The 21,828-nt window shown below is 41.7% G+C and overlaps 1 protein-coding gene across 1 annotated transcript in view; it reads right to left on the minus strand.

Annotated features, from left to right (window-relative positions):
• Positions 1-17,860, minus strand: part of col5a3a (collagen, type V, alpha 3a) — a 53,120-nt gene extending 35,260 nt beyond the window's left edge. Inside the window, 4 exon segments of the mRNA XM_028985804.1 lie at positions 4,142-4,304; positions 4,898-5,111; positions 6,042-6,209; positions 17,680-17,860. Of these exon segments, the coding sequence (XP_028841637.1) occupies positions 4,142-4,304; positions 4,898-5,111; positions 6,042-6,209; positions 17,680-17,752 (618 nt within the window). The 5' untranslated portion in view covers positions 17,753-17,860.
• Positions 17,861-21,828: the final 3,968 nt, after the last annotated feature.

The following is a 21,828-nucleotide window of genomic DNA, read 5'->3' on the forward strand; positions in this document are numbered from 1 at the left end:
ATCTTATCCAAATACTGGAAAAACAGAGATAAATTAGATCTGATCTGTGCCCTGAAATTTTTTCAGCTCTTTAGCAATTTGTAGGCAATCTGGAAGCAATAGAGGCAGCAGCTCTCACCACGGTCCCTGAGCTCCCTGGCCGGACTCCCACGCCAGGAGAACTGGGCCGGAACACAAGGAACCGAGGCCTGGGAACAGCCCTGAGAACAAGCCGAACTCTCACCTCCCTCGGTACCAGGCTGACTGAGCTCTGACTCAGACACGGCTAAATGAATCATGAGTCTCTGTAGCTGAAGGGGAAAGTGTAAAGGGTAAAACACACACACACACACACACACACACACTGAGTGGTAATTGAACAGCATTAATCATCACAGATCCAAGACATTTTCCCCACATTAAGATTAATCAGAAAATGTTCAGTCCACTGGAGTGGGCAGGGCTGGTTAACCAGCAGACAGTGGAGGTGATGATTTTATATTCACCATCTGCTCCATAAGTATGGGATATTATTGGAAAATGCACTCTGTAATAGAGATAATGGCATGGTACGGCCGAGTTGGTAATGAAAACACAGGCAGTGCAGGGGAGACGGTGACACTAACCGCAGCGAAGCTAGAGGGAGGATGTTATCACATCGACATAGTGGGAGGAGTTTATTGTAATGAGGGGTGGTAGTGGCCTAGTGGGTAACACGCTCACCAATGAGCCACAAGACACAGGTTCAAACCCCACTTAACCCAAAGTGTCGACTGATTGTAAGTTGCTCTGGATGAGGACGTCTGATAAATGCATGTTTTTTGCCCACCAGTGTGAAATGGGATGCACCTTATGATTACATTTACATTTACAGCGTTTATCAGACGCCCTTACCCAGAGCGACTTACAGTCAGAGATTACTTACAGTCAGTAATTACTTTTTGAAAGACCCTAAAGGATGTACAATTTTTCAACAGATAACTCTTGCAACAATGCATATATAATATATTTATTTTATATAGAACTACTATATTCTCTGTTCTAACATTCCTGTAAAAACTCAGCAGAGTTATCTCAACAGTGTAAGGGATCCCCATGAAAGGGTGTGAAAAACAAAAGATCGGTACCTAAAGCAGGACCTGTTTGCTAGTGCTCCCAAATAAGGAACTAAACCTATAACGTTATATCAATAGCCCAGTGGCCATGTCTGATTTGGTTCAATAAATTTGCTTGGGACCCCTAGTGAATGCGGTGGGATGAGGAAAAAGACACTCAGTACATTCATTATTCTTTAACCCCGGTCCTATAAATCTCTTCACACAGAACCGAGGAGATGCTGGAAACTCCCTTCCCTCCTCTTTCTCCTTAAGCCTCGTTCTTGCTGGGCCATGTAGACAAAAGGCCTGAGGACAGGGGGATCTGGATCTCCGTCTCTTCTCTCTGCCTTATTATGCTGACTAAATCTTCTGAGCCCCCATACACACGTTCAAGAACCCACAGAAATTCTCTGTTCTCCCCCACCCTCCCCCAAGTTGAAAATCTGCAAATTACAGTTCATTTTTTTCATCGAAGCACTTTGCAGAAGCACTACAGCAAACTCTGCAGTCATTAAATAGCTGCCCTTTAACCCTCAGCTTCTGATAGATAATGAAGATTTGCCAAAGGGGTAAACAAAGACAAGCAGCATGCATTCCTCTCAAAGTGGGATCAATCATTACCCAGACACACTCCATCACATCCAAACGCAGGCACACGCATACACATCAGATCTGAAAATGAGACTAACACCACAAACACATTCCACGGCCCATTCATTGCAAAATGTTTACAATGTGCTTAATGACATGACTCCAAAGCCAACTGTAATTTAACACATGTGCAAGCACATTTCACAGAGTGAAGGTGTCATTAAACATTATTCCATAGCTGCATACAAAGCTAGACCCCCGCCGCCGCTGCTTCCCTTCCATAGCAGCTAGAACCCCAGCATCGGCCGAAACTGCTTCTGACTCTCCTATTAGCGTCCCATCAACTGTTAAGTAAATTGTCTAAAACAATCAAGCTCACTGTCCCGTGTCTAGTCTAGTTTGAAATTCTACATTGAACTCCCTGGCCATTTTATAAGGCCCTTGCAAACGTATCTGTATTCCGTACACTAGTGTAGATAGTTGTCTAGCAATTGACTACCCAAGCATCACCTCTGATAGTGTTGAAGTGTTGGGGCAGTGGTGGCCTAGCGGTTAAGGAAGCGGCCCCGTAATCAGAAGGTTGCCGGTTCGAATCCCGAGCCACCAAGGTGCCACTGAGGTGCCACTGAGCAAAGCACCGTCCCCACACACTGCTCCCCGGGCGCTTGTCATGGCTGCCCACTGCTCACTCAGGGTGATGGGTTAAATGCAGAGGACAAATTTCACTGTGTGCACCGTGTGCTGTGCTGTGGTGTATCACATGTGACAATCACTTCACTTTAACTTTAACTTTAAGTGGCAAACTATGCTGAGTAAATCAAAGATGCTGTAGTGGGATGCTGATGTTGTGTTGGCAAAATATGAGCAGCCGGCTAATATCTGGTCCAATCACAGATCAAGAGTTAAATACAAACCGCAGCTCATGCTGTACATTGTCGTGAGATTCTACACATACCAGGCTCAGCTACAAGGTAGACAATGTAAGAGATCACAAAATTAAATTTGCTGATTAAAATGCACCCAATAATCCTTCAAATTAATAGACATTTTCCAAAGAGAGGTCGGCAATTTTATTTATTACATTAATGAAGTGGTATCTTGTCTGAATTCCCAAGGACAATTTATGATTGTTTTTTTTTTGGCAGCCTCAATAATTGCTATGTTTTTCTTAGTGTGTGATTGTTGGGGGTACTCTGGCTCCATGTGCTATTCCAGAGTGTCATGGTGTCAGCAAAATTTCCTGATCATGTCCACCTGATGTTCAGTGTACAAATACAGCCTCATTGTGCCTAGTCCGCATCGGGCCATTGACTGTACGTATGGCTGTACCTTGTCTTGTATTAAGGGCCATTGTTATAAGTAAATCCCCTGTCAAAGTCGAATGAATGTGTCCTGTTTCTCCTTGCCAAGCCATGCTCCATGACACATTGTGATACACAACAAGCACATCAAATGATGCATAAAAAGAAATGTGTCCTCTGCATTTAATCCATTACCCTTGGTGAGCAGTGGGCAGGCATGAAAGGCATCCGGGGAGCAGTGTGTGGGGGCGGTACCTTGATCAATGGGATCTCCGTGGCACCTTGGCGGTTCAGGATTTGAGCCTGCAACCCTTCGGTTATGAGTTTTTTCATTTTAATACCTCTGATATTTGTGCATGAAAATAAGCATGACTTGCCTTCATGGTGGCTTGACTGCCAGAAAGTTTACACTGCAGCCCCCTCTTAATGAGCATCAGGTCACCATTAACAACCTAATGAAGCATGTGGCAGTAGAGGAGTCTCTTCATGAGGATTGCTGATATAGGCCATAAATGTATGCATATACATTTGGCACAGTGCAGTGATGTGGTAATAAATTTCAGCTTAATGAACACAAAAGTGAACCCTTCTCTTTATTCTGCATTAATGAGGACAAGCCGCAACACGGCAGAACCCAGCAACTGTAATTCCTTCACATAATTAAAAAATGAGAGTAAAAAATGATTGCACCTCAGAGTAATCAAATTGTGTGACAGAGTTATTTTACAATGCACAATCCCATTACTGTAACAAGGTTTATCCCAATTAGTACATTGCATGTCTCTGTAATGACCGTTTTCCTGGCATTTGTTTCAATATGTAACTAATTGCTTGAATAAGCCTGTTGGTGTAGTTCATAGCTGAATAACAAAACTTAAATAATAATGAAAAAAAAACTTTATATGTGCATATATGATAATATTGAATACAAGCATTGGCAGTAATTTCAATAACAATGTGCCATGGAATTAGAATACTATAGAGGTAGTAAACGTTGCTGGTAAACATGAAGGCAAAGAAAGTGAATTAAAAAACAGTTTCCAAAAAATAGATTAAAAAAATTATAAAAACTGTGTCGTTTAAAAATAAAAAAAGTGCTCTACATAAACACTGCATACATCATAAGCCTTTTTAATTGACAGTCAGGCTGCTGCCAGATCCCTGAAGTCCTACCTCAAACACTTCCTGGTCCATCAGACGGGTGCCGAAGATGGTGACGCCGTCCGTGCTGATAACAGGGCTGCCCCCCCGCAACAGCTCCAGCGTTTGCACCTTCTGGCAATCCAGGTAAAGGGTGACAGACGAGCCCTTGACAGCATAAGCTATCCTGTGCCATCTGAGGACAGAGAAAGAATGTCATGAATTCAGCCTCTACTGTCTGCATATGCTCCATGAAGACTGATATTAAAAGGATGGGTGCAGGTCAGGAGCAATGGCCACAACTCACCAGGTGCTTATTTTCTGAATCGGGCCAAGTGGCCTTACACTGACTGTGTGATATGGATTAGAAAATGGAAATGCTGGGAAATGTAGTTCTTTTAAAAGCATTTTAGTTGTTTTAGTGCATGTTAAATGTACATGTTATCATAGGTGAATTCTAAATGTATTATTTTATTCTGTTTTCTTTATATTCTTTATTTTTAAGTAACTTTTTGTCCATGTCTGTCCTGTTCCTGGTAATGTACAGCACTTTGGTTAGCTCCTTTGTTGTGTTAAAGTGCTTTATAAATAAATATGGTATGGTTATCCAATGGTGAATTCTAAACAGAAAGCTGTTCGTTGTACTTTAACATTGATTCAGTGTGATGCTACGTGACCTTTTGTGTTGGCAGCAATGTTAATAGTCTTCCTGAGCAAGAGCCATGAATGCAGCAGCATTTGTCTGCTTAATTCTCATTTAACACTCCGCAGTGAGAAAACGACACTCACTTTCCGTCGGCAGTGTTGATGCTTTTAAAGGTGGGGTAAAGCTCAGGAAGCGGCTGGCCCTCGTGGTCCTCGTACAGGAAGACGGGCGAACGGCCCACCTCCAGGCCCAGCTGCTGGACACCCTGTTCGTCGTACAGAGACAGAAGGAAGACCTGGGCGCCCTTCTTCGCCCGCACTGTCGCCATTAGAGAAAAGTCTTCTGGGAAATCTGAGTCTGTGGGACGATGTGCAACTGCTTCAGTACTGAGATCAGATCAGGTGACCAGAGCTTAACTGGGAACAAGTGCCAATTGATTCATTATGTACAGATGACCAGTGTCTAATTATTTTGGGTAAGCAGATTTTGGGTAACCAGTGGTTGATCAAGATCAGGTTACAGGTTGGTAATTATGTTGCCTTTATGTGTTAATCATAATGGAAATTACAAGTTCCATGCCCATGGTCAAATGGTTGAACTTTAACAATACAGAGTGATGACATGTCACCAGGCAACACCTAAGTAGATATTAACAATGTTCTAAATGCTACAGTGTTCAATGTTCAATTTCATAAACAGAAAGTTAGATCACTTACTCACTTTCCACATTTGCTTAGGGCACAACACAGAGCATACACACACACACACACACACACACAACACTCACACCTACAGTCAATTCAGAGTCGCCAATTCAAAAGAGTATACAATCATTCAGGAGAATGTCCTGGTCATAATCATGATTCAGGGGTAGTGGTGGCAGGTATGGAAGGTACCACTGAAAACCATCAGAACACACTGCTCCCTGGGCTCCTTTCATGTCTGCCTACTGCTGGGTGATGGGTTAGAACAGTGATGGGTTAGAAGCAGAGGCCACACTTCACTGTGGGCTGTGGTGTGTCACATGTGACAATCACTTTCACATTTCTAAATTGGGAATAGTATTGTGTCTAGGATTTGAAGGCAGTCATAAAACATTCTATATTCTGATGCGTTCCTTTCAAATAGTTGTATATTTATTACGCATGCCTGCATGGAAACTAACTACATGGAGAATGCATGGTTTGTGTTGGTGGGGGAGCCTCCCCAGAAATGATAGCCTCAGACCCTCCAACAGGGTTAATAAGACCCTGGGTGATGTTCCAGAACAGTGTGAGTTGCTGTTACCTGGGAAAAGCTGCTTGGTCGGAACACTGAGCTGGATTTTCTTGTCTATTCTGAAGGCCATGTCTGCTTCCTGCTTGTCATCCCGACCAGAACAAAGTCCAGCCTCCATGGAGACGCCCTCCATCTTATCCGACAGCTCGAGCACTCGGAGGACATCGATCAGTTTGGCTGTTCAGAGAGAAAAAATAGAATGAACATCAGTCACATGGCAGGCAGGGTTTTCAAAAGCACTTGATATACTCAGTCTATGGCAGAGCCTGGTGATAGACTCCAAAACTGATATTGTGAGATATGTCCCAACATCCACTGGGAAGGGTCTTTTATTGCACAGTATGAGCAATACTATCTTCCAAAAAAGTTATAGAGCAACTTGTATTTGTTATGACAACCAACTCACAAAATTTACATTGATTTACATTGGTTGATTTTCCATGATGGTTCCATTAGCAATGCAATATACTAAAAGGTATGACATGGTTTTATCTATTTATTTATTTGTTACTAATAGTACTAATAAAAGTCTAGAAATTAAAGCAAGTCTCACATCTTGAACGAATTTGTATAAAATTATAGCATTATAACTGCTAATTATGCAAGAAAATCAGTGGCAATGATAACAATGTTTAAATTGATATCAGTATGAATGTCCATAATAACCAGATGATGCATTATTATATAGACAAATTGGTGATAATATTAAATGCTGCTCAGTTCTAATCCAAGGTAATGGTAACTGTGGTACTTTTACGATCATGTCTCAGCTTCACGCAGCTTTGAAAATGTCTCACAGATGTAAACCCCGGCCGTATGCTACGCTGATGGAACACACTAAACTAATGATATTGTGCTGATCTCTCGCCAGCTCAGATCTTCTTTTCCTCCAGAGTGCACTTCCTGTTGTTCCTGGAGCTCCAGTCCAAAGTGGATCGGCTGCATCCAGAGATGCAGGTGGCCTTCTGTGGGTATTATTATGGGATAGATTCAGCTTGGTCTATTCCATAATCAAACTGCAGCACGCCTGGCAGCTGACACCTGCCTTTGACCATCATTAGACAGGGGCAACTCACACACACACACACACAAAAGTTCTGTTGTTACACCCCATTTATGGGTTTACATAGTAAGCACAACGTTCCCGTTCCCATCAGCTCGACTATTATAATCCCCCCGACGCATTGTGATCGATACAAAGATCCTAAATTTGAATTGCCCCCCAATCTGTCTCCCGTTCTCCACCCATTTCCCCATTATCCTCTTGCGGTTTATTAAACATGCGGGCAACGTTTGTCAAATGCCAACTCCCTGCTCGCTGGTGACCACAGCTCCACTTTATGGCATCATTTATTTGCTTAGCACATGCCTTTTTTATTTGGCCCAGCTCAGCGGCGCTTTCACGGTGCACAGCAACAGTCCTGTAAATAGCCCCGACCCACAATGGAAAACATCAGGCACTGATTTTGAGGCGTTTTGAGACAAGGCAGCTTCAATTTCTCTTTGATACAAAGTGATAAACAGCACTTTTACATGAACGATTGCAGAGACGCCCAGGTCTAACAAACACAACTCTGCAGACGTTTAACACTCCCGCACATGCCGTTCAGCCAATTCCACTCATGATGCCCACTCACAGAATGGTCACGATGGTCTTCCTTGTGACACAACACCTGACCTCTCCTGAGAAAAACATGTTAACTCAATCACCTTCTAGCATCAAAGCCACCCAAGCTCTCTGTTCAATCGAATTGCCTAAATCTGCCTGGGCCACCTCCACTGACCAGTGTAATGTGATTACAGGCTCATTGCAAGCTCATATAAACAGGTCCACACAGGAGATCTTAAAGGGAGGACAGGCTTTTTCCCCAAATTCCCGAAAGTGATTAAGTGACTCAGGCTCAGCGGGACAGACTTCATGGTTATTGTGCCGTTAAACACATTACCCCTGTCCACAGCAAAACACCCCAACCAAGTGTTTTAAAGAGCATTCTGCACCAGACCAGGCATATGCCAGCCAAATTGCATCGTGCTACAGTACCTTATCCTCAGAGGTTTCCTTCAACATGGCCATTTTGGTCTAATATCGATCTGGCACAAGGAACAATTAACAGACACCATGTTTGAACAAAATCTTTTAAATAGGATGATTACTATAAACACTGTGCATGACATCATTAAGAAAATATTGGATTATATTTATTTTGTTTTGCAAAAATTCTTAAAACACTTTACCTCTTGTCCTAGTGCTTATTCTGTCAGAACCATGAAATATATGTTATATTGCAAATTGTGCTAAACAACTGCTAAACTGCTAAAGTTAGTATTTATAGTACGCCATAATATTTTAATATTTAAATCTGTGCGCACACAACAATGTCTCTCACAGTTAAACATTAGTTGCATAGGCACTGTGTGAAAATGTATCATCATATGTACAGTATCATGAGAGCTGCATTGTGCTATTAAACATACAATGAAGTATCTGCAAATACCCAGTAACACTTATTATAACAAACTCACAGGACAGGGAAGGACGCAAAAGCACAACTCACTAAGACAGGGGTTTAATAATCAATAACCATCGGACAAGGGTCATAAAAGATAAAACTGGAACTGCACACAGGAAAATAAAAGACCAATGAAATATTTAGTCATTTATGTGACCTAAAACAGCTGACAACATTCAAGGCAATCAGGCAAACACATTGGAAACGTACGAAACTTGGTCCGGACGACCCAGAAAAGTCCAGATTGTGACACGTATACCAATCTTACGCTTCAACAGTCAGTGACTCTTTCAACCACTGTTCACGTGTTAACTATAAACTTCACTTAACTTCTTTAATTATTATCAATAAATACAAGTAATAAATAGGCTTCAATAGAGTTAGAATATATAAATAGAGTTCAATGGTCAAGGTTACAGAAAAAGTATCATTTTTCCTTTTTTTGCTGTATTAAACATGAAAAAATGACTGTGCATTTGCTTAAATGACAAAATAACATGGCAATAAATATTTAATATAGCATTGTGTTATGACATTCCTGGCCTGTATATTTCATTGCAATGAGATATGAGTCCTTTATCCCTGAAGGCTCTAATGGGAATGAATGACAATGAATAAAAAACCAACATGTGGACTCACACCCACACACAAACAGACAGTTTCACAGTAAGACAGAAAAACAAATGCTCACAAATAAAAATGTCTTTCTGCATCTGTTCAGAATAGGTTTTATTTGTTTTATTACACACCCTGAAACAATGTTAAGTAGCACCCTGAAACTACTGGATCGTAATCCATCCATGTCACAATAAAAGGAAACAACACTCCCAAAGACAAATCTGCAAGACAAACCCCAGTTCCCCTGACGTCCCCATAAACAAACATACAAACAGACCATTACTCCCACAGTACAGTTCCGTTGGGCCATTGGCCCTGGCGTGGGGAAAGTGCCCCCACCTTTATCCCGGAGTAGTAGAAGCCACACTAACATACTAACAGCAGCAGCCTCTGGAGGAAGTTCACCATCATATACATGTGCTTAAGAAATTAACAAGCTGCTGTTTTTAAATCCGCACATGAATCAGAAATTGGTCTAAAGGAACACGATCCCAGTATAACAAGTATAACAACCGAGCAGCCATCTTGTGTGTTGCCCGCATAGATGCTAGCCTTTTTTGACAAAGTTCTGATTTTGCCTTATATGGACCTTTGCCTGTTTCTTGACCACGATCCTTGAACATCCCATTCTGATCTGCAAACCGATGGTACAGACTTCCGGCTCTGATGAACCAGCCTCTGCCCCTGTGAACGACCATCTCCCACTCGCCCTCAACTGCTGCTCCTCTCCGGCCTATCGAACATCCCCACTCCAAGTCTCCACATCCTGCTGCTTCTCCCATTAATCCTTCTTTGCTCACTCCAGTGCCAGCTATGCCTGCGAGTGCGCTGACAGACTCAGGCACTGACACAGGGCCTTTTTTCTTTATATGTCTGTTCGCTTAACATAAATCAAGTTACTGTAACTAGCTAACACATGTCCAGTATTGTGTTATATACTACCAGTCAAAAGACTGGATGCACCTACTCTGTGGCAGTTATGGAGACTAGGAAGAAGGCAATTTGGAAGAAGTCTCTTTTTACCTATGTGACTTTGTTCATTATCGTCATCATCAAAAGTCTATTCAAATTAGTCAATGATCAGAAAGGTTCAAACTTTCATGACTTCTGGAAACCATCACCATTGTCTAACCTTTAAAGGTTGTTTGGAAAAATAGCTTTTGGAGACCAGAAGGGGGCAATATAAAATCTGTTAGCCTTGCATGCTAAGTTACTTTAATCACCTGACAGGCCATTATTTCATGAATTAACTCTTAATTCATGTAGAATTGTTCTTCTAAATTACATTATTTCTGTCTGAAGAATCTGTAAAACTACAGAACATTATGTGCATTTTTTTCAAATAATAATAATAATAATCATAGTACCTTTTAGTTAAAAGTCCCTGTCACCACCACGGAGAACGGTCCAGGTCATTCAAGACGTTGAAGTGCAGGAGGGGCAGGCAATACTCATGGTCGAATAACAAGCAAAAGGTCATGGATCAACAGGACAGCGTCAATGAGAAATAAATGAGCGGGCAGCACCCAAGATGGCCCCGTCTTCATGGCATCATTTCTCTGTGTCGCACACGTGTACTTTATGTCAGTATGTAACTTTGTCTAATCGTTCAAATGTAACATGTAGCACCAGATTCCATATTGTCTAACACATATATAGCTGAAATGGCAAACTTCAAATGGCGATATATATAAAGTTTGCTTTGGCCATTGTACTTCGCCGTTTAGAGATGCTCAGCGGCAGCTCAGACGGTCAGACCTGGAATTTCGTCATAAGGGAAAGGGTTACCTCCCGTTTCTCATGCTTTGTCCACCCAGAGAATTTCCCACCCCACCCCCAATAAAAGAACTCCACCGACCATCCTGGCTTGAAAACGTGCAAAGCATTGCAGTTGATCGGTGATTGGAATGTAAAATGTGAAGGAATGTATTTCTTTAGTTCCGTCGCACCAGATTCTGAAGAACTAGTGGGTTAATACGATTTTTAATTGAAATACGCCGTCGCGACCTGTTTGCGCCAAATAGGCAGTGCTGATAACATCATTTGCGCGAATGCCCGCTCACTTCTATAGGCCTCTCTCCTCCTCGTCCCGCCCCTCTCCTCCTCATTAGCGTTTAAAGCTACGGCAAAAACGCCGCATCGGTGCATCCTGTGGAAATCTCATTGTGTGACATTGTGTGTCTATAATTCTGCACCACGGCTGAATTTCGGAAAGAGACGTCAGATGTAGTATTAGGGGAGCACTAAGACCGATTTAAAAGCAAAAAGAAATTAATAATTGGGGACCTTCAAGAGTGCCTTTCTAAAACAATTAATAAATATAACAGAACAATAAGCATTATAAAAAAATTGCCAGCAAGTTAGTCAGTTAAACAGGAGTTTTTTGAGCCATGACTTAAATAAGGAAAGAGAATCTAAATTCCTAATAACTGGAGGAAGTGACTTCCAGAGCAGAGGTGCAGGTAGGGAGAAATGATACGATGAGTAGCGGAGGAAGATCTGAGAGCGGGAAAGAGTGGAGACAGATAAGGTGGAGCAAGGTTATGTATACACATAAATGCTTTTTTAATTTATCCTACTTGCTATGGACATCCAAACTGTTGGAGAACTGGGAACTTGAGAACTCTTGAGGGCGTACACGTTATGAACCGGGCTGCAGAATTCTGCTATGGACAAGAATGGCAGCAGCATGGGAATTGGGAAAGGGGCGAAGCTGGTAAATTTTAGATAGATGAAAGTATGCATACTGGTTGATGTAATTAATATGCGACTGGAATGAGAGAGTACTATCAAGAATGACACCCATACTCTTTATCTGAGGGGAAGGCGAAGGGGGAATTATTCATTGAAAAGTGAGATACTGTGAGATTTCTAATAATCAATGCATAAAAATGCATTGATCCCAAGTATTCCTAGTCTTAATCAGGACCATGGTATAATTCAAATTTATGTACCCATTAACACTAAATGTAACCATTATGCAACCATCCCCCTAAACCTTGACTAAGACTAATTTAATCTGGACATTCATTCTATGTGCACATCACCCTGTTTATTCCTCTCCTGCTACCCAGAGTCCTATAGACTCTGAATAATAAGAATTTTATTATGATTAACTTGTACTGAACTCCAGCTATTTTTGTCACCTGTAATAATTTATTACAACGTAAAAGTCTTTGGCCAAGAGAGGACTCATCTAGACATGAGCTGAATATGCGCGTGTGTATATTGTTTTCCCTCACAGTCCTTTCCAGATGTCTGATTAATGACACATGGACATAACCTTCCTTTTTAACACACGGAACTACTGACCATGTAAATGCACTTAAAATGGTCCCTTGCACCACCTCCAACAGTTAACAATACCACACTGTTAACAGCAAAGTCACGCCTGTGACCCAGGGACTTTCTACATATGAGCTTACACACAGACACACACACACACTGCTAAACCTAATTATTAGGTGTAGTAGTGTGTATTAAACACAAATCAATTTTCTGTGTTAATGTCATACCGGTAAGTATAAACATTTTTTAAAAAGGTGGATAATATATGTCCTGTGTTACTAAATGTTGACACTAACTGCCCCGGAAGACCGAAAGCTTAATCAAATTTCTCTGGCCCTGACCTTTGACCTCAGGAAACTTAAAGAACCTGTGTGGACAGCAGAGCCAGTGAAGCGAAGACAGAGGCAACAATAGCAGCAAGACACACCCAGAGCTACACAAAAACCCACGCTGACTCGGCCCAACTCATAAACGGCCAAGTCAGAAAAAAAAAATAAATTCCAAAACACGTCCAAAACATTCAGCCGCATCAATAAAAATCTGCATCTTCATTGGCCCCGTGATGTGACTCAACTTAATGCCTGCAATCAGGCTATGGTGAACAGAACAAAACTATTCATTTTCTAAACAATACCATGGCTGGCTGGTGGTGCTGGGAGGGTGGGGGTTGTGGCCTGAGAATTAAAACGTCCCTGGAGGGGCTCGGTTTTCTGTATACAAAGGGCAGTGATGAAAGTGTGCAAGAGGTTGAGAAATTTCCTATTTATCATGTTGACTGCATTTCAGGGCCAAGTCGGCATTGAGTTACTGCAGAGGGTCGGGGAGTCGGGGGTTCACCATGACACCGCAGACCCCCAGGACCAGGAGCACCATGCCTTAGTGTGTTAGAGTGCAAAATATGGGTCAGTTGGCCTTGACTATGGATGCCAAGTTTCTGTTAGGTGTGTATTTATGCGTGTGTGTGTGTGTGTGTGTGTGTGTGTGTGTTCATGTGTTTGGATAGCAATTGAGTGGAGCATTACCCCGCATTACACATCGCATTGTGCTCCCACATTCCTGGCACTGGGCTGTTTGCCGCTCCGTGTTTGCTCGCCGCACGCAGGCCAGACTGTCCCACTGCTCCAGGGTCTGAAGAGGAAGCACCTGCTCCCCTCTGCCCCCGACTCCCCCCGCGTCCACTAACAACCATCACAGAAGCACCGTGACCTCCATCAATGTGTGTTTTCAGAGTCAACACTGTGGAAAGGGCTCTGCGTGTGACTGAACTCATCTTTGTAAATTTGGCACAAAAAGAGACAAGTGGTGCTACAAAGCAAACCTGTAAGTGTATTACACAAAGGGTAAATATAGAATATGGAGAATGCAGAAGTTGGTGTGGAAAGACTCCACCTTTTGTGCATGAGGTCAGACAAGAAAATTAGACAGAAGATAAACCTGATTCCTGACAGCAGGCCCGTAAGTTATACCTGTATAATAAGTACTGTCTTGGGGACTTCAACAAGCACACTGGGCAGTAAGTCAGGTTAAGTCCCCTCCTTGGTGACATAAACAAGCGCATATGCCTGAATGCAGACTAGACACGAATGTTTACACATTTTACTATAGTCTGGGTGAGCACTTCGGTATAATTGGCTGGCAGAAGTGCCTGAAAAAAAACAGGTAATATACATGTAGTGCCAAATGTAATTACCATTCAGAATTCAAAGTGCAGTATGCATTCAACAAGCATTATACATGACGTTATTTTTGGTCATCCTCACACTGCTAGTTGGTGCATGTGTATCTGATACATACATCTGATACATTTCTCACAATTCTCCTACTGTAATACATAACATTAAAAAATAGATATATACTGAAATGTATATATTGCTATGATTATATATACTTATATTGAAATATAAAGTAAAGCCCAATCAGGCATTATCTATGATGCCATACCTGAACTGACATGGCAAAAAAGTTCAAATATATGCATGATCCCTTTTATAAATGAAAAATGCAAAGTATGATCAAATATGTTCATCTTGACATTTAAATTTTTTGTTCAGCCCAATTTGCAATTCTGCAAAATTCACTTGAGCAATATTGTGTCTCATGGCCACATGTTTAATGAGAGCTTCAATCGCCCCCAAAATCCTGCTGCAGGAACCATCTGATGTACAGATATATGAAGTTCCAGTGCGGCTTTTCTGGATGCCAGATGTTAATAGTCGGGTATAGGTTTAAGAGAGGCGCTCTAAAGAGGTAAAATCAACACATTATATGCTGGGAAGTTCTTTGTAGTTCAGTAGGGTAAACAACAGACAAATTCCACCCCAGTAGGGGAGGCAGGTCTGTTTCAGGAAGCTGAAAGGGGGGAATGGGTACTTAATTTTTCCAAGAGAAATTCTTGTACAGCACCACTCTAATAATCATCAGCTCTCTTCTTTTTTAATTCATGCAGATTTCTTCATTTTTTTCTCCTTTTGCTAATTTGTGCCTAGATCAAAGGCATATGCAAGGTTTCGCTCTGCTGTAGAGAAGACTCAGCAGTGCGGCAGCTGGAGAGGGGAGCCGAACATGAATTCCCTTCTGAAACTACGCCAGTGTTTCTGAGGGAGGGGGTGAAGCACACAGAACGCAAAATGTAAATGAGGCCGAGGCGCAGCATCCAAAAAAAAAAAAAAAAACCCACAACAAACTTCCATCATATGGAGGAAAAAGAACAGAGGCATCAGCATGAGCGGATGAGCGCCAGAATGTCTTTCTTCTCTGCGTCAGATATGGCAACAGAGAAGCATCCTAAATGGTGACGTCTCCAGACATTAAGCTCAGATGGATGCCACACACTCACACACTTCCTGCTTAACCCAGGTGTCCTCAAGCTGATATAACATCAATGATTTTGTCACCTTGCCTATGTTTAGAATCTTTGCCACAAAAAAGGAGCAGATCGGGAGCCCCGATCTGTTGGGAGATGTGACAAAATGAAATATGGACAGTTTGAAGATGAGCCGTCATGGTCCCACAGGCACTTTTTTTTTAGGGTCCCTATACAAGGGGACATTTTAGCAAACTTTCCGAGTTCAAACTTGATCATCTGGAACACCGTTCCTGCATTTGTGTGATGGTCCCTCAGGCTTACATAAGCAAACACCTCAGGCCTTCAGCCCCCCCAAACTCCAATCAACTTTTTCATGGGATGTGCCTCATCATACAAATGCACCATTACAGCTGACCAAGGGTGTTGAAGCAAATTATATTACTTATTACAAATATAATAGAATTTTAATTTAAGTCTAACTGTAATGCCACAGCGGGGTGAAGTTTGAGGCGCACATGCTAAACATCGTGATATCGGCTTTTTAATTATAAACAAAAGAAACAAAGGCACAAAGGCCAAAATACACAGATTTGAAACATAAAGAGCGCAAAGCTTACAACACACATCAAGCTATGTATAATGCATGTCAACTAGTGTTTCCTGCAGGTACACTTATAAAGGGTCCTGATCACTCGAACCTGGGTAAGCCCAGCAGCACATGGGCTTTACACTAACATGATTAGCTGTTAATTCACCTAGAAATTTTGTGAAACGCTTTTGAAGCTTGTGTTCAGCATAGCAGAGACGTGTGGGAAGCTGCAAAATGAGGCGTGGCACAAAGCTGTCCAGGATCCAAAATGTCATAGTTGTGGATTGATTATGTACATAATCTGTAGGATATACATATAATTAAATAAAAGATGAATGAAACAAACATAAAAAACTAACAAGTGGACCCATGTAGTTCCATTAATGTTATTAATTAACACAATTATCAAATTAATATACCAAAGCAGTAACCCTATCATATATTATTTTACAGTTTAAAAGATGTGCATTCTGCATTACTTTACTCATTCAAACGTCTTTGGATTTACTAGTAAATAAACTCACACAGTGAGGGCAGTCTGTCCTATAGCAGGAATTTTAATCCATCAGCTTCTCAGGTCAGCGCTAAACCGCTTCACAGCAAACCGACAGCAGCCACGAGCCAAACATACAGCATGACCTCAGTAGCCATTCAGCACCAGCTTCAACCCATTCCAGCTGTAACCAGCACCACTTACAACCAATCAGAGCCGGATTCAACCAGCGCCAGCTCTAAACTCTATCAGCTCTAACCAGAACCAATTACAACCAATCACAGCCAGATTCAACCATCACCAGTTTCAACCTGTACCAGTTCTATCCAGCAAAATTCACAGTCCATCAGGAACAGTTTCAAACTGCAGCAGCTCCAACCTGTACCAGCTCTAACCAGCAACACTTACAACCAATCAGAGACAGATACAACCAAAACCAGGTCCAACCTGTACCAGGTCTAACCAGCAACACTTACAACCAATGAGAGACAGATACAACCAAAACCAGCTCCAACCTGTACCAGGTCTAACAACCTAGAATTACAACCAATCAGAGACAGATTCAACCAGAACCAGCTCCAACCTGTACCAGGTCTAACCAGCAACACTTACAACCAATCATAGACAGATTCAACCAGAACCAGCTCCAACCGGTACCAGGTCTAACAACCTAGAATTACAACCAATCAGAGACAGATTCAACCAGAGCCAGCTCCACCCTGTACCAGGTCTAACCAGCAACACTTACAACCAATCAGAGACAGATTCAACCAGAACCAGCTCCAACCGGTACCAGGTCTAACAACCTAGAATTACAACCAATCAGAGACAGATTCAACCAGAGCCAGCTCCACCCTGTACCAGGTCTAACCAGCAATACTTACAACCAATCAGGGCCAGTTTCAAGCAGTACAACCTTCAAAGAAAATTCTAGCTTCAACCATGTCAAACTTAAACCAGCACCAGCATCAAGGGGCACGAGATTCAACCACTAACAGCTTCAAACAGCACGGCAACAATTTTCAATAAGCAACCAGCACCAATTAAATAAAAGCCAGAGTCAATTGTCATAATTTAGGGAATGAAATTCCCACCAGTGTTCCCAGTCACTCATCCTGAATCTCTCAAGAAGTTCAAACCAACAAGCATCGCTTCTGACAGCCACAGGAACTGGTTTAGAAAACTTTGTTTTAATCGACTTTAAAGGCGTAAAATTGATTGTCCGTAGTGCCCGTTATTATCTGCTTTCAGTGAACCGAAGAAATGCCAAAGGTTCTAATTTCTGTTTCCAGAGGGTGGTTTTATTTAACTTTAATGAAAAGTGGCTTAAACCGCGTTTTTACCTGCTTGTACGGACATCGCCTGGAGGAGGATGAGGAGGAGCAGCAGCGACGACCCCATCCCGCGGTCCGTCATGTTGCGCCGCGGAGACCCGGTGGCGACGCGCGCAGGAGGCTAGAAGCGCCGGAACTTTGCGGCCATGCGACCCGGAGCGCACTTTCTCTGCGACGGACGAGGAGGGAGTCTGGTTCTTTGCCTCGCTCGCCCCCTGTCCCACTCATTCAGCTCCTGCCTCTTGCCCCCCTCCCTCGCCCGCGCCGCCTCACCCCACCCTCTTCTTGCCTCCCACGGACCGGGAGACTCCAGAGGACGCGCATTATTACGCACGGACACCCCCCGCGCATCCTATCGGTGCCGGCACCAATAATACTCACATCTACTCCTGGTACTGCTTATGGCATGAAGTCCTGGTGGACCTGTAGTTACGTATATGTATAGCCATGGTATAAAGTTTTAGGCAGGTGTGAAAAGCGCCATGACTGGATTCCTTTCAAATATAAAAGTGTTGATATTTTATTAAATCAATCAATAATTTGAAGTATCCACCCGTTGCCTTTCTACACTTACACAGGGGATTGTGAACTAACCATAGATCATCTGTGCCTGTGAAATTCTCATACAGTGCACAATATTTTCCTCATTCGTGTACATGCGATTTCTCAGTTTTTTCTTTTTAATACATTTGCGAAAACCTCAAGTAAACGTTTTTGTCAAAAATTGTCATTTTGGGGTGTTGTGTGTAGAATTTGGAGGATAAATGAATTTAATATTTTTTTTAATAAGGCTGTGGGAAAAAAATTTGGAAAACCTGAAGCACTGTGAATATTTTCTGAAACATTCACTTTATAACCCCATACAAACTCAATGATGTTCAGAGTAGGACTGCTTGTTCTTTATACTGAAGACAGTATATGTCTTTACAATGTCTTTAGCTACAGTCAAATCTTGAAAAATATTGACAAGCAGCTTTTTGGCTGCTTGAAAATCTTTATCTCGGACAGACCTTGTTTTTGCAATACACCTACCTTGTGTCTTGTTGCTGTATTTTCTCTTGTCATGGTGTATGACCTGTTTTATGAAACTGTCTTTCACAACCAGAGTTGTGAGTTACGCAGAGTTTGGCTAACTAATATGTTTAAACGTGTTTCTAACTTATATGTGTACATGTTGCTCACTAGTACCCGTTAGTAAAATTGATTGATTGTAGACTTGTAATCCTACAAAATCCCTGCCATTTCTCTATATGCCTATAAGAAATGATGCTGGCTTGAAGTCAAGGGGTAGTAGAAAGAGAGAGAGCTACCTCCAGAACACATATATATGGAGGTGTCCTAAGTAACCAAAATAATATGGGTCATATTACAAACTGTAGTTTTCTTTGAAGAATTTCGCCTCTTTTCTGCATTTTGAGCTGTTTTCTATATGTAATGTTCATATGGACAATGGTGCTTGAACGCATTAAAATTGAAGACATGTGAATTCAGCAACCTCCCCATAACATCATACCTGTGGGAGCAAAATGATGCTGTAGCCAGGAGCCACGTAAGAGTAGAAGGGCACCCCAAAACTTTTAATCTTGCCATCAGTTTCCCTAAATTTTGAGCAATTGGTGAGAGGTGCCACTATGGGAAACTCCTGTTTTTCCAAAACAGCCTCCTGCCATGTCTGGAGTAACCCCTAGAGAATATGAGGCATATTATAATGTCTAAAACACTAAACAAAATAGCCAAGCTGACATCACCATGACCCCGGTCACGACAGGCCTTTGTCAAAGTGCCAGGAAATGTACTTTAAGCTTAAAGACGTCTGAAACCCGCTTTGAATTGGACTGTGTGAGCCAAACCCTGTCCCTGACAGCAATTTCCCTGGGGGTAGAAATAAGAGACAGTTCAAAACCACAGTGGTGGTAGAGAACTCACAGTCCCCTCGGTTCTTCACCGATTTTAACCAAGACACTCCAAACTGAATGAAAAATTAGATCTATTTTGCATATAATGTTTGCAACCATTCTGGGTGTGATGATATATTTGAGCATTAATTGGATGCATTCATTGATGGATAAAAAGTTATAAAATATAGGAATATAAACCTTAAATATGACTGTTTTTTTACTTTGAGTAAACATGAAACCATGACCTCTGACCTCGACACACACACAGCTCCCACTAAGCTCTCCAGAGTTGAAATTGCATTCCTTGCAGGTTTTAGCAGATAGTTACCAAAAGTGTGGTCAGACGTTTGAGATTTGTGTAAGAAATTCTTTATGTGCTGTCACAGTCCAGGGCCGGGTGCAGCAGTCCGACTTCTCCTGATTTAAAATAGATTTGTCTGGACACCTGCTTGACCTCTATAGTGTTCTACAGTCACTGCTCCAGTTAACAAAAAATCCAACATTGTTGATGGAGATATTACCAGTACAAACTGGCCTGATTCTATCTTTTAAGAACACAGCTAGTTAAGCCATCCAGATTTTTTTCAATGATGTGCTATAAACATAGTAAACCTTTAAAGTACGTCCAAATTACACAATGCACAGATTAAATTAGTCATTCTGATAGTTATTTTCCCATTACTTGCTGTCATTATCTAAACAAGCAGACTTGCTGCTGTAATTTCTTCAAAAATATCATGCTGCATCAACACCATTCATTAAAGGTTCATAATCTATGCAAACCATTGAATCCAGCAGGACCTCATATGAAACACTATCCAAACACTGTGAAGGTTTTAGAGTTCGGAAGAACTGGATAGTTCACTAGCAACAAATCATTTGATCATTATGTGGGTTTTGACCACACATTAAATATTTAGGGGAATGTACCTCAGACAGAAAGGCACTCCTTTGAACATCATTAGGCATCTTAATTGTGTTTTATTATTAGAATTTTAATTATTATTAATTGCTTTAATTTTTATTTCTTCATTTCTTCATTCTTCATATTTCTTGTTTTCCTTTATTTTATTTTTAAATTATGCTTTTTTTATGGTGTTGTGTAATTAAACCAATTGGTCATTCATCAGCCAATGCACACTTGAGAAACTTCCTGTGATCTTTATCCATTCAGAATATTCTTGCTAAAAAGAGTAAAGGCAACACATCAAACTCCATCTCTGTTCTGATGCAAAACAGAACATAAATCTGTCTCAGACTTTCACAGTGAAGAGAGGATCCCAACACATCCATTTGTAAGAGGAAGCTGTTTTTTCTCCATCATGAAGATCTCCACACAGGTCTTCAAACAGCTTGGGGTGCTCATTTTATCACCATTCACCGAATCATCATTAATGCATTGTGGGGATGTTGGCAGAGTGTGAAAGGGGATATTTTCGTTATCATCGGCAGTCAGAAATCAGAGACGGGTCCTCATCAATTAGAGGGTGAAAGACTAAGATGGGACCTCACTCTGGGTCTCTCTGTATTCTTCTTTGTTAAGGAACAAGTCAGAACAAGACCAGAGACAAAATATGCACCTGAAGTCTCTGAGTGATAAGAGGTCCAACTCCATTAGCTTGCCAAAAAAAGATGATTTATGTACTTTTATGGATCTCGTTTAATTAGCATTTATAGAAGCTTGTTCTAGCCCCAAGACAGGCATCTCTCATCCTTCATTTCATTTTGTATCTTCCTGTGATGTCACCTATATGCCCTTTTTAAACTCAAATAATCAGCTACTGAATCCAGAAAAAATAACTTTTTTTTTTAATTCTATGCGGTCGCCTGCAGTATCGGCCTCTTTGATTTATTCAGTTCTGGACCATCCTCCATGCGAAGGGACTTAAATGCTAATGTTGAACACACTGACTGTACCAGTGAAATTAACATGTTCACACAGGCTGCAGGCTCTGTTTTAAACAGCTGAAGTCGTGCAGGGCTGCAAAGGCATGTGAACTTTGGAGAAGCTAGCGTACATGCTGGTCTTCCAAATGTCTTTTATTTGGACCCTAGAGAAATGTTTCAAGCTGACATGGGTTACTCTACCAAAAACAACAACCGTGAGGTCAGTGCCATAAATGTCCCTAAAAACAGAGCCGTGGTAAAAGTCCTAACACAGTATCGTCTGACTGCTGAGGGTGATCAACAGATGAGAGCAATATTCCCCAAATCAGCTCCATATGCAGCAGAGGGGCTGTGAGACTTTGTCTTGACAGCA

The sequence above is a fragment of the Denticeps clupeoides genome, chromosome 7, assembly GCF_900700375.1.
Source record: "Denticeps clupeoides chromosome 7, fDenClu1.1, whole genome shotgun sequence".
In the NCBI taxonomy this organism is placed as follows: Eukaryota; Metazoa; Chordata; class Actinopteri; order Clupeiformes; family Denticipitidae; genus Denticeps; species Denticeps clupeoides.